The sequence below is a fragment of the Ilyonectria robusta genome, assembly GCF_021365365.1.
Source record: "Ilyonectria robusta strain PMI_751 chromosome Unknown BGZ61scaffold_26, whole genome shotgun sequence".
NCBI lineage: Eukaryota > Fungi > Ascomycota > Sordariomycetes > Hypocreales > Nectriaceae > Ilyonectria > Ilyonectria robusta.
In genome coordinates, this window is record NW_025764460.1 from 248,786 (window position 1) to 260,723 (window position 11,938).

General features: G+C 49.7%; 5 protein-coding genes across 5 annotated transcripts; 2 read left to right on the plus strand and 3 right to left on the minus strand.

Moving 5' to 3' along the window:
- Positions 1-161: 161 nt before the first annotated feature.
- BGZ61DRAFT_364815 (lactose permease) lies at positions 162-1,947 on the minus strand (the record flags this gene model as incomplete). Its single annotated transcript, XM_046241554.1, has 4 exons — positions 162-1,182; positions 1,258-1,566; positions 1,646-1,709; positions 1,764-1,947. 4 exons carry the CDS (start codon positions 1,945-1,947, stop codon positions 162-164), a joined length of 1,578 nt encoding a protein of 525 aa, XP_046098124.1.
- Positions 1,948-3,113: 1,166 nt separating this feature from the next.
- On the minus strand, positions 3,114-4,432 carry BGZ61DRAFT_400206 (phytanoyl-CoA hydroxylase; the record flags this gene model as incomplete). The annotated part of the gene is made up of 3 exons (XM_046243027.1): positions 3,114-3,227; positions 3,288-3,380; positions 3,548-4,432. The coding sequence occupies 3 exons, from the start codon at positions 4,430-4,432 to the stop codon at positions 3,189-3,191; spliced, it is 1,017 nt and encodes a 338-aa protein (XP_046098125.1). The 3' UTR covers positions 3,114-3,188.
- A 512-nt stretch (positions 4,433-4,944) lies between these two features.
- Positions 4,945-6,971, minus strand: BGZ61DRAFT_118194 (uncharacterized protein). Its single transcript, XM_046237012.1, has 6 exons — positions 6,908-6,971; positions 6,688-6,831; positions 6,318-6,601; positions 5,534-6,245; positions 5,361-5,467; positions 4,945-5,247 (listed from the first exon to the last, which is right to left on the minus strand). Exons 2-6 carry the CDS (start codon positions 6,731-6,733, stop codon positions 4,990-4,992), a joined length of 1,407 nt encoding a protein of 468 aa, XP_046098126.1. The 5' UTR covers positions 6,734-6,831; positions 6,908-6,971; the 3' UTR covers positions 4,945-4,989.
- A 764-nt stretch (positions 6,972-7,735) lies between these two features.
- Positions 7,736-8,851, plus strand: BGZ61DRAFT_498274 (cellulase family protein; the record flags this gene model as incomplete). Its single annotated transcript, XM_046251262.1, has 1 exon — positions 7,736-8,851. The coding sequence occupies one exon, from the start codon at positions 7,736-7,738 to the stop codon at positions 8,849-8,851; it is 1,116 nt and encodes a 371-aa protein (XP_046098127.1).
- Positions 8,852-10,205: 1,354 nt separating this feature from the next.
- BGZ61DRAFT_364808 (cytochrome P450 55A3) lies at positions 10,206-11,766 on the plus strand (the record flags this gene model as incomplete). Its single annotated transcript, XM_046241553.1, has 8 exons — positions 10,206-10,391; positions 10,445-10,551; positions 10,600-10,756; positions 10,810-10,922; positions 10,968-11,151; positions 11,204-11,362; positions 11,416-11,605; positions 11,654-11,766. The coding sequence occupies 8 exons, from the start codon at positions 10,206-10,208 to the stop codon at positions 11,764-11,766; spliced, it is 1,209 nt and encodes a 402-aa protein (XP_046098128.1).
- Positions 11,767-11,938: the final 172 nt, after the last annotated feature.

An 11,938-nucleotide genomic window follows, 5' to 3' on the forward strand; every position in this document is an offset into this window, starting at 1 on the left:
TGGCTTCAATGACGCCCTCCACGCCAGTTTTTCACCAAGGGTTTCCAAGGGACGCCTCCGACTTGACGCGGCTGATAGCACCAGTTTGTAAGAGCTGAAACTCCCTCTATCATAATCAGAGACCTTGTATTAAAAGAATGTATGTAGCTACCATTTATAGACTATAATCCAAGTGTGGCAGCGACGCTAGCTGCATCTCGCCTCATCAAGCTCTTCTTAACAGGGTGTTGTGCTTCAAACACTTCGCCCAGCTCCTCCAATGTCCGCTCCTTAGTTTCAGGGAAGAAAAAGTAAATAAAGATGCCTTCGAAAATATCCCAAAAGACGAAAAAGATATAAAAATAGTAGCCTATATCCTCAAAGGCTGGACCTGACGCGTATTGAATGATGACACTGGCTGCAGCAGAAGCCAGGTTGCTAACTGCAGTTCCCTTGGCTCGAGTTGTAGTGGTAAGTGTTTCGACAATATACATAGTTTGCAGCGGTGTCCAGCCAAATGAAAATACAACGCCAAACAGGAAAACAAACACGATTGTTGTATTCGCGGCAGAAGGATTGCCACTATCCGCCGTAGCAGCCTTAGAGGTGCCAGTCATGACGGCAAAGCAGATAGAGCAGAAGAAGATGGAATAGAGTAACAATGGCCGGCGACCGATCTTGTCACTAAAGCGTGCGCCTATAATGGAAGCGATGAAGCAGAAGACAGGATTAAGTCCGTTGAGCATCAGCTGTGTGCTTTCAGACGTGATTCCTGCGTTTTCAACCATGACAGGGAGATAATAGCCGGTGACTGAGTTGCCGCTGAGTTGACCAAAGGTAGCCATGCCGAGGACGCAAATCAGTCTGCGGCGTGCTGATCGAGTATTGACGAGCTCGCGGTAGTCCCACCATCTCTTATCCGAGGCATCTTGTTGGATACTATGCTTCATCTCCTCCATCTGCAGTAAAACGATTGGGTGCTCCTCTGAACCCTCTCCATGATATCTTGCGAGCACAGCCCTGGCTTGCGTCAACTTACCGTGAGCAATAAGCCAGCGAGGAGATTCGGGAACAAACCACACTCCACATGCCACGATGACTGACGAAACGAGCTGCCCCCAAATTGGAATGCGGAAGGCGTACCCGGCGTTCCACTTGGAACAGCCAAAGATGGTCCAGCTTGCGACAATGGAGCCAAGCCACCTAAGTAGAAGGGAAAACAAGTGACTTAGCAGACAGATTCTTTGCGGTAATTACTTCTTGACGGTATAGACTTACCACATGCAGTTATACAAGCCCGTGTGAGTTCCTCTCCATTTGGGGTGGGACATTTCGCTGACATAGCAGGGTGCGCTTACCGAACAGAAGCTAACACCGAATCCGAGCACAAAACGGCCGCCCATAAACATTCTAATAGAAGTCGAGGGGGCTTGGATGCAAGTGCCAAGAATGATGAGCATTGCACCAGTAAACATGCCCCATCGCCGGCCTAAAAGATCGTTGATCGGACCAGTGAAAGGGATGGCAGCAATAGAGCCAATGCTATAAACAGCAAAGATAAAGCCTGTCTGCGACCCTGTTGAAGATCTAGAAGGGCAAAATATATTCAGGTCAGTTCGACATAGTCTCAAGGGAGGTGGGAAGTTCTGGAAACTAGATGACGTACGTTCCATAGTAGCTCTGATAGGATGCCATTGCGTTTAGGCCCCCCATCAAGGACCCGTCGTATCCTATTTCGTCATATTAGCTTTCACTCTTCCTTTCTTCGGTCAAACACTGCGCACCATTGAGGCATCCGCAGAAGTACGTGATGAGTAGACAGCCGTAGAGCCTAAACATAGACTTGGTCCATGGGCTGCACTCGACCTCCGCAGCACGGTCCGCAAGGTTCTCGGCGAACTCATTGTGAATAACATCTTCAGTTGGCTTGAGAACGGCGGGTTCTTCCTTTGATGCGGGCCGTTCCATCGTATATGACAATCAAGCAAATGAAGGCAAAGATAAGGAGCTGGCCGCTGGTGAGAGAGTAGAGAGACTGATAGTAATTATAAATTATACGTTGGGCGGGTGTGAAGCTATATACATCTCTAGACGACATGGTAGAACGTCCTTTTCTCAACACAAAGAAACGCTAACTCAAACACCACCACTTGCGCGGATGCTGGTCGATTCCTGGTCGCTGATCCCAACTTCTAATACGTGGTATAACACCATGTCGAGCGTTTTTGAACCTAGCACTACCACACCAGCGTCCTATTAGGATTAGTCTTGTACAAAGTCCGTACTTCTACTCCCAGTAGGAGTCCTTCAGGACTGCCCAGGAGATCCGCCTGGAGAAAGTAGCAGTACCGATCAGATTAGTAAATCAGAAGTCCCGAACTAAGCCCCCAGTCCGGAATCCTGGCAAATGAGCCTATGCCAAAGCCGTACCCCGCGTAGCAGAGGCACTTAGTGCTTGCCAATATGACGGATAGGGCGGTACTTTTGGACCTTCCCCGGAATCCAAAGCCCTGTCGTGGGTCTGGGGCCCCATGGGGAATGTCACTAAAGCAAAGCTGGAAAGCTCCTTGGCACAATACTACATAGTTAGAGGAGAAAGCCTGCTATCGAGTTTGAAAGTGCCTCCGCTAATATCCATGACGCATGGGCGAGTGGATTCGGCCCGTTAGCACCAGGCGGGGCAATTTTACTCCGCAAAGTAGATAGAGGAGGCTTTCGATGGTCACTTGTGTTAGATTCTGCGTAAAGCCTCGGTCCTTTGGATAAGATACTACGTGAGACAAGCGGGATATCTGCGCTTGCGTCCAGATTGCATGTGACGACCAACATAAAAAAACTGGCATGAGCCCAACCATTAGACCCTATTGAACTAAATTTGATATAGAAAAGTCTTTGGTTTACTATCTTCTCTGGCTTTCTGTCTTTATCACTTGAAACATGGCATTATTACTCTGTTACGACTATGTATGAACCACTTCCGTAGCAAAAGAGCAAATGTGTAAATATTTGGGTTTCGTTTAAAACTTTGTTGCAGAGTAGCAAGGCCATGGTGATTGACTCTCAATTTATCGTAATTTCACATGATTTATTCAAATTTCATTGGCCTTCACCCGGGCATCGAATAGAGAGCTAAGCAAAGCTTTCTCCAGACCTGCACTTGCGTCAGATGAGGCGTGATGGTCGATTCTTGAACCAAAATGTACATCAGCTTACAGTCCATCGCCTGCACGAAGAACATTTGACCACCTCTGTCACCAGCGTGTCAGCGTCGGGTAAGATTCTCAGAAGCAAGTAATGGGTACACTTACAGTATCCCACGGCCGACTGGAATCCACAAAACGGAGATCAGTGCCGAGACGGATTACATTGTCCTTGTCGTGATTGATAGTTGAGGCATGAATCTGTTTATCATCTGTTAGTTAACGCAATCGAGCTCTGAGCAATTTGTCGTGCTGAAAAATCGAACCAAGACTTGAGGCAACAGCTTCTCACCATCACCTCACTTGTCTTGCGGGGGAGATAAGACAGGAAAGAGGAAACGGAACGGTAGAAAATACCATGTACTTACAGCGTACGAGTTGTGAAGCACAACGTCACCTGCTTCATACTCTGAGAGGAGCCAGCGCCGGTTGTGTTCCTTGGCAAACCCGGCAGGGCCATCAGCCAGCAAGCCGCCGCCAAGCATGTTTTGATTATACGCGTTCTTCATTTCCTCATCGGTGAGCCCGGCTGCCAGGGCGCGGTCGGGAAAGTCGTGCTCAACCTTTTCGCCAATGTCGTGTCCCTTTTCCAGATAAATGAGGCCACCGCCGTCGATCTTGATATCCCCAATCGGGACCCAAGCCGTGATGACAGTGTCCTCGCCATACCTGAGAAATATCTGATCGTAGTGAACACCGATGGCCTTGTTCTGCGGTGTGTTGTTGCGCAAGAGGGTCCGACGGATACTCAGCGTCTTGTCTCCCCATCCCGTCATCTTGGCGATGAAGTCGTGCAGCGCTGGGTGGCGACACAAGTCTTCCTTGTACCAGTCTTCGTGATGGGCTTGAAGGGCAAGATCGCCAAACATACGGGCAATTTTGGGATCCGGTCCGGTGACATGGCCCTCCGCGTCGGTTGTATTGGCCGTCCCTGCCCCGATGCCTGGGAAGTTGAGGCGGTGCTGCGATGTGTTGAAAATTCCCTTGACGGGCTCGGTCCCAGGGGCGAGAAACCCAGTCGGAGCCAGCATTTCAAAGTACCTTTGTCGGACTTTGAGCACATCCTCGCGGGGTAGAATGCCCTTTAGTAACACATGGCCGTCTTCTTTGTATCTTCTGCGGATCTCTTCCATGGGCGTGTCCAGTGTAGTAGGTCGTATGAGACCGATGGACTCGGATGGGAGAAGCCCATCGTTGACAAAAAACTGTTTGTTGTGCAACGAAGGTTCTTGTTCAGAAATTGCAGACGGCATCTTGACAGGAAACGGATATTAGAGTCTTGGGTGAGCGATAGAATACGGCTGAGACAATTGAGGTGCTGTTGCGTGTGTGTGTAAAATTCGCGCGTTGGCACAAGCTGGCTGGCATATGCTCCTTTCATTTATATCACCTATGACTAAGAATTGCAGCACAGATCCAATGTGTATTACTTGTCAAAATGTAACGGAGGCTGCAGGAAAAACACTCTTTGTGAATCGAATCGCTTTTGGTAATGATGGGTTGGTCGAGCAAGAGCCACGGTTGAAGCGGGATGGGAGGCATCACGGGAACAAGACATGCAATATGCAGTTGCGAGATGCATCCTAAACAGGTAATAAATCTCCGCCCAACTGCCCAGGTGTCCGCTTCCAGTCATTTCTTTCCGCCTTGCCGATATTCCACATCCCCCTCAGTTTAGGCTAAAAGCTATCGGGGAATTTCCCCGAGAAGAGAAATTGTAACCTGCCGCTTGCAAGCGCCTTACGCCATAGATGGAGCGATATTCCTATCCCCCTTCTTCGTTGCTTTGTAGGCTTATTAATCCCTGCTCTTATTCTTCTCTATGGTCCACCATTATCTCGGCCTCCGGCCAGATACCCATCAGAGCCGACAAGACATCCTTTGTTGGCCAGCCGTGAGTTACTTCTAATTCTACCAATAGGTCTAATACGGCTCGACGCTCCCGTGGGTCCTCCAACAGGTCTCCTCCCACTTGAACCGCCATACATGCAACTACCATAGCTGTTGGCGTTGACGGGTTCGACAAGGCTATGCTGCATATCATCTTGATCATGGACCGTGCCTCATCCTGCTTCGTATCAGACAAGGTTAGAATGAAAATGCGGGCAAAACCTCTTCAGATGCATCATGCCACGCCCACCCTCTCAAAAGACGGAATCTGTAGGTCGATATTGCACTCACATTCATCCTCTCTACAGCTGCTTGTCGCCTCAAGCCGATTCGAGGGATATGGGGATCATGTGTGATCAGGAGGAGTCGGGCTAAGTTTCTGTATTGCCAGCCCATTACTGCATCTGTAAGTCAGGAACACTGATCAAATGTCACATGTAGACAAGACGAAGGGCACTCTTTACCATGCCATGATGAATGCAGACGTATGTCCCAGAAGGGATTATTGTCAGGCTCGACTTGCTCGGGGCGTGTCTGGAAACACAAGGGATCGTATGACGGTGCGCGATCTGTGTCCCACTGCACATTGCTAGCGAGCAAAGCATCGAACGACTCTGTAGATTTGCAAGACTCTCCAAAGCAAAATTCCAAAACCTCGAGACAGTGACTTACAGCACGGTTAGCCCAGGCACAGTCATCCTGTGAGGAATCAAGATGGCTTAGCAGCTCAACTGAAGCCTTGATCGCCGGAGGTTGCTGCGCGTTCAGAGAACCGTAGATTTCCTGCCGCAAGCCGGCCCAGGAGGCAGCGCGGCGGAGCCCCGTAGCAGACGGCACCTGAGCCGTCTGACTTCGGAGTAGAGCACGGGTGCCAACGGAATGCTGATACTTATCCAAGCCTGATATGGGCACATCAAACTCCTCGAGCAGCCGCAACACCACGGTGGCAGCCAACAGGTCATCGACGCAATGAGACCCGACGCAGCCCAGCTCTGGGATGAGAGACTCGAGGCACCTCTGGTAGTACCTGTCGGCGAGATAAGGGTCGACATGTTTGCGGATGCGGCTCAAATGGCGACTTGATATGGCAAAGATGGCGTCCAGCAACGGAGGACAACTGCGGGCTCTATGGGGAACCTCAACAGCAAAGTGCCGCTCCCGATCGCAGAAGTCAAACTATAGGAAAGAGGTAAGTGGTTAAGATCAGGGTGTGTGCCAGCAGTAAGGCCGTTTGTAGGCAAATCTTACAAACCAGGCCACCTCGTTGGTAAAGTGTTGCAGAAGCAAGGGCTCGATCGAATCATTCAGTGGCCAGAAACGCTCAAGGGTCATGAACGGACTAGGGGTGACAAAAACAGCGTATAGGTCCTGTTTTGGGTCTGGGGGAGTAAACGGTGTAAGACCTAATGGTGCGGAAGGTGGAGATACTGAATCGGTTCTCCCCAAGACGTCTGGCGACAATGATAGGTTCCGATGTTCGGTTTCAACGTGATATTCTCGGCCAGTGAGTTCGGTCTCGTCTCGGAAGTCGACTAGTATCATGCATACAAAGCCTGATCAGATAATGTCCCACCATGTACTCTGGCCACAAAATACAGTCACGGCGGAGTCAATTTACCTATTGCGGGAACTGCCGACCAAGTTTGAGCCCGAGAAAATGTCATGTTTTGAGTGGCGCGCTTGAAGCGGAATTGTTTTCCGGTGCGGTGACATGGCCGCCCGCTTTCTCGACATAGACCGCATTCTGGTACCGCCAAGTCGCCTGGTGGTTCCGCGTGTCAGCAGAGGTACTTTGATAGGAAAGGATCATGGTCGGGTGCCGAGGCGAGGGGACACACATCGACGGTGAAGTCTACGGCAATAGTCGCTATAACCTTAGTTAGGTTCTCTGAATCCAGCAAGATTTGCACTCTCTATAGGGCTAGCTACGTACCAAGCTCGTGATCTCGGGGGTGCGTCTGCGGGCGACATGGTCATCAGGCCCGCCCTGTCGGAGATTCAGATGGGACTGAAAGGGATGAGGGATTTTTGCAGAAGATCGGGAGGCGGGGAAATGCTGCCCTTTATGGAACAGAATGCGCATAATGAAGCGGATCAACAGCTCCAGGCAAAAATATCCGTCTAGTAGCAATCAGGATCCCAACTTGCGGGGTGATTCGGGTAAGGATAAGCAACAGACCCCGCCAAAAGTAGCCAAGTGGCATATTCAACCTTGGATGAGATGTAAAGCCCTGCTTGAGGGAAGATTAATGACGGACTCCAGGGTTACAATCATCCCAATGTAGGTAGCGGAAGCAAGGCATACACTTACTTCCGTCGACGAAAGCTTTCAATTTGGGGCAATGGGAAAAATATGAGCTAACATCCTAGCTTCAACCAGATGGGCTCAATTACCTTGCCCTCACAAGCTTCGCATATAAAATGATACTCTTCTCGTCGACATCGGCTATACTTGACATAATTATCTCTTGGTATACACCATGTTTAATCACCATCATCTGCTTCATATCGCCCTCGCACTTACAGCGACCCGGGCCGTCTCCAGCTCGCCCACATACAAATCATGGCCCGGCGGACCACTTAGCACCGAGGGTAACCGGATCGTTGATCATCTCGGAAACACCTTCATCTATGCCGGCGTCAACTGGCCTGGTGAAGGTGAGACAATGATTCCCGAGGGTCTTCAGTACTCGTCAATTACCGACATCATAGCCAAGATTAAGTCGCTCAAGATGAACTCGGTCCGTATGGGATGGGCTACCGAGATGGTCGATGATATTCTGGACAACGGTGGCGATGTTACTCTTAGAGATACAATGGTACATGTTCTTGGTGACGAGCGTGGCGAGGCTATTGTTGCTCAGATACTCCAGCACAACCCGCAGTTTACAGAGAACACAACGCGCCTCCAGGTCTGGGACGCCGTGGCTGCCGAAATCCACAAGGCAAAACTACACATGATTGTCAACAACCACCTATCCAAGGCCGTCTGGTGCTGCAGTCCTGACGACGGAAACGGATGGTTTGATGACACCTACTTCCACGTAGCCAAGTGGAAGCGCAGTCTGAGGTTCATGGCCAAGCATGCCAGGAGACATTGGCCGGCTGCCACTGCCCACTCGCTGCGTAACGAGCTGCGTCCAGTGACAACGCCAGCCAACGACACATACGGCTGGTCGAGATGGTACAATGAGATGACCGAGGCTGGAGCCATTATCCATGCTACAGATCCCGACGCTCTCGTCATATACTCGGGCCTAAACTACGACCACGAACTAAACCCCATCACGGCTGCGGCTCCCTTGAGCGACACCGATCCACGAGTCTTTTCGCTAGCCGACTTTGACTACGCCAACAAGATTGTGTTCGAGCTTCACAGCTATGACAATTGGATGTACAACTGTACCTTCTTCCAGACGGAGCTATACAAACGTGGCTTCAACGCACTCGACGTCTCTGACCAGACCACCGCCCGCAATATCGCCCCCGTCATTCTTACAGAGTTTGGTTTTGCACAAAATGGGACGGACTACCTGGGAACGTACGCTCAGTGCCTCAAGGACTTCATCACTGGCAACGACCGTATTGGAGGCGCAACGCGGATCCGAGGGCCCATTGGGTGGCTGCAGTGGACCATAGGCGGATCGTACTACATGAGACAAGGGATTGCAGACTTTGATGACTGGTGGGCGCTACTGAATCATGAATGGAGTGACTGGAGAAACCACACGGTATTGAATGAGTACCAAAAGCCCATGGTAGAGGCGGTTCTAGCTGCTTGAGATTTAATACCATCAGAGGTAATGTTAGTTTGAAATGTTGGCGTGTAGCGTCTCCGCTTATGAGTTGTTCCTCGCTCGACTCGCAGCATTTTGTACGTGAACTGCCGTTTGACTAGCCTTATATCCTCTGGGGACAGTTTTGGTATTAGCTACAATAATATTAGCCATAACTATGGCGTTTTTATCCTAATGATTGAAGACGTATAGGATCTTGATGGCACACACACAGAGGGAGGCCTATAGTTAAATAAAATAAAAACAAATGAAGGGATCAATAACAAAAACAGATCCCCTCATCGTTCGGCTACTGTCTCTTCTGGTTCTGGGTGTAGGACTAAACGTTTGTCGGTATTATTTGAAAACACTGCATGGCTTTAATCTGTCTGATGATATTGAGTAACGCTAAAAGAAAACCAAATAAGAACAGATTCGATCAATAAATGCAGAAATTATATTGGGCCACTACATTCCTGCCGCACCCGCTCTATAAATTATATACATTGAGTCAGTATTGCAAGACATCTTAGGATCCAGTCGCCGACTCTGTGTCTTCATAAACAACACGCCAGTATTGGCATCCGAAGAGGTCCTACAAGCAGCCAAATTTATTGGTCAACGAGTTACCCAACTCTGCCTCGCAGTACCATGGATTGGGTTTGGCAAGCATCGGGTGTATTCGGGCCGCTCGCTGACTTTACTTTGGAACAGGTGACTCGGAGAAGCCTAGACGATGTTGATTGAAGCGGTCAAGTGACGCACGCGTTTCGGGGTTGTCCATCCGTTAAGTAATGGAGAGCGGTCTAGGACGTCATCCTTGAGCGGTTTATAATCACCAGATGGCGAGGAATGAGGTGAGAAAATGGCGCCCGCGGAGACGTTGATAGTTTTGTGCCGGTGCACACCTTGTCCGCGGAGATGCGACGCTGTGGTGGGTTATGTAGCAGCCGACCGACTCTCGCCGACAATGCCGACGCTTGTCATCCACAAAATGAACCCCCGATGGCGTGAGCAGCGCATCGTGCATTGCAGGAATTGACAAATAGTTGGGATCCAATTGGTCCGGGGACGGCAATACGGATTGCCACAGGTTGTCAGACCATCAGCAACCATCCATCTCCTCGGAAACGCAGCATCATGACGACTTTTTCTAATTTGGGAGAATTCACTGGATGAAATGGAAGTTTGGAATCCCGGTATCCGGTGCAACGGTCGAAATTGCATCTTTATAAGTAGCATGATATCACCAACCAACCCACTATGCTTTCGTTTCTTCACACACTCAATGACATCCAACATTCGACGCATCTCTTCATCCCGTATTCCATCTGCTTGGCGATACTACTCGGCCTTCAAGATGGCCACTGACGCACCGCGATTCCCATTCCAAAGAGCGTCGGTTCTCGACCCTCCAGCCGAATACGCTCGCCTTCGGGCCACTGAACCGGTCTCCAGAGTCCAGCTTTTCGATGGCAGTTTGGCCTGGCTTGTGGTCAAGTACCATGACGTATGTAAAGTAGCGACAGATCAGAGGCTTTCTAAGGTACGTATCGACATGGCCCTTGCTTCATTGTGTGTCTTGTTAATGTTGAACAGGAGCGCAACCGGCCCGGGTTCCCCGAGTTGAGTGCTGGCGGCAAGGCAGCAGCCAAGAACAAACCAACCTTTGTGGATATGGACTTGCCTGCACACACTATTCAACGGTAATGCATCTGTAAATCTACCAAGAACCAAATACTGAGACTCGCTAGGGGTATGGTGGAGCCACTCTTTGTCAAGGAGCACATCGAAGGGATGAAGCCGTACATCCAGAAGACGGTTGATGATCTTCTCGACGAGATGGTTCGAAAAGGTTGCAGCGAACCCGTTGATATCGTGGATAAATTTGCACTACCAGTCCCATCCTATGTCCGCTGAGCCCCAGTATCCCATACTACGACTTAGTTCATTGACACGCATAGATCATCTACACGATCCTCGGTGTTCCCTTTGAGGATTTAGAGTACCTTACTCAGCAGAATGCGATCCGAACCAACGGCAGTGCAACTGCACAGGAAGCTTCATTGGCTAATCAGTATGTCTTTCCCGTCAAAAATTGAGACAAAGCTAACAAACTAAGGGAACTGCTCGACTATCTTGCCAAGCTAGTTGACCTCCGACTTGAGGAGCCAAAGGAAGATCTGATCAGCAAGCTCGTCACAGAACAGCTCAAGCCCGGCCACATTGAGAAATCTGACGCCGTTCAAATCGCGTTTCTGCTCCTAGTTGCCGGAAATGCCACTATGGTGTCTACCATTGCTCTAGTATGATACTCACAGTTTCCCTCGAAATCAATCACGTAACTAACCGTACAAGGGTATTGTGACTCTAATGCAGAATCCAGGTCAACTGGCGGAGATCAAGGCCGACCCATCTCTTATTCCTGCCTTTGTCGAAGAGTTGTGTCGCTATCACACTGGCTCTGCCCTCGCGATGAAGAGAGTCGCCAAAGAGGACATTGAACTCGGAGGAAAGGTGAGCTCAGTGATTAGTCTTGCGTGAGTATTACGTGACTGACAACATTCTAGACCATTCGGGCAGGGGAAGGCATTATCGCCTCCAACCAGTCCGCCAACAGGGATGAGGACATATTCCGGGACGCCGATGTCTTCAATCTCCACAGAGACAACCGCACGCATGATCCGCTTGGGTTCGGTTTTGGACCGCACCGATGCATTGCGGAAGTTCTAGCCAAAACGGAACTTGAAACTGCCTTTGGTAAGAATCTTTTTACCTGAGACAGAAATAGCAATTAATCCTTTCTAGCCGCCTTGTTCAAAAAGCTGCCCACTCTCAAGGTTGCCGTTCCGCTTGAAGAGGTTGAGTATTCGCCGCTTCTCAGGGATATTGGAATTTCCAAGTTGCCAGTGGTTTGGTAATTCCGGAGCTCGAGTGATGAGTAACACATTTCACTCTAAGAACGGAGTGGAGGTGGAGGCTTCTGCCATTCGGAAGTAGACGACTTCGAACAGGCGAAAGGTCAAATTGTACGATAGCACGACTATAGCTTAGTATCAGCAACAAAGAAATATATCACCTCTTAACTTTTAA

Coding starts and splice junctions, on each gene's coding strand:
- BGZ61DRAFT_118194 (XM_046237012.1), bottom strand. CDS start 6,733: ATGACATTTTCTCGGGCTCAAACTTGGTCGGCAGTTCCCGCAATAG. Junction 6,602..6,687: donor GTCGGCAGTTCCCGCAATAG/GTAAATTGACTC, acceptor GCATGATACTAG/TCGACTTCCGAGACGAGACC. Junction 5,468..5,533: donor TCTGCATTCATCATGGCATG/GTAAAGAGTGCC, acceptor TTACAGATGCAG/TAATGGGCTGGCAATACAGA.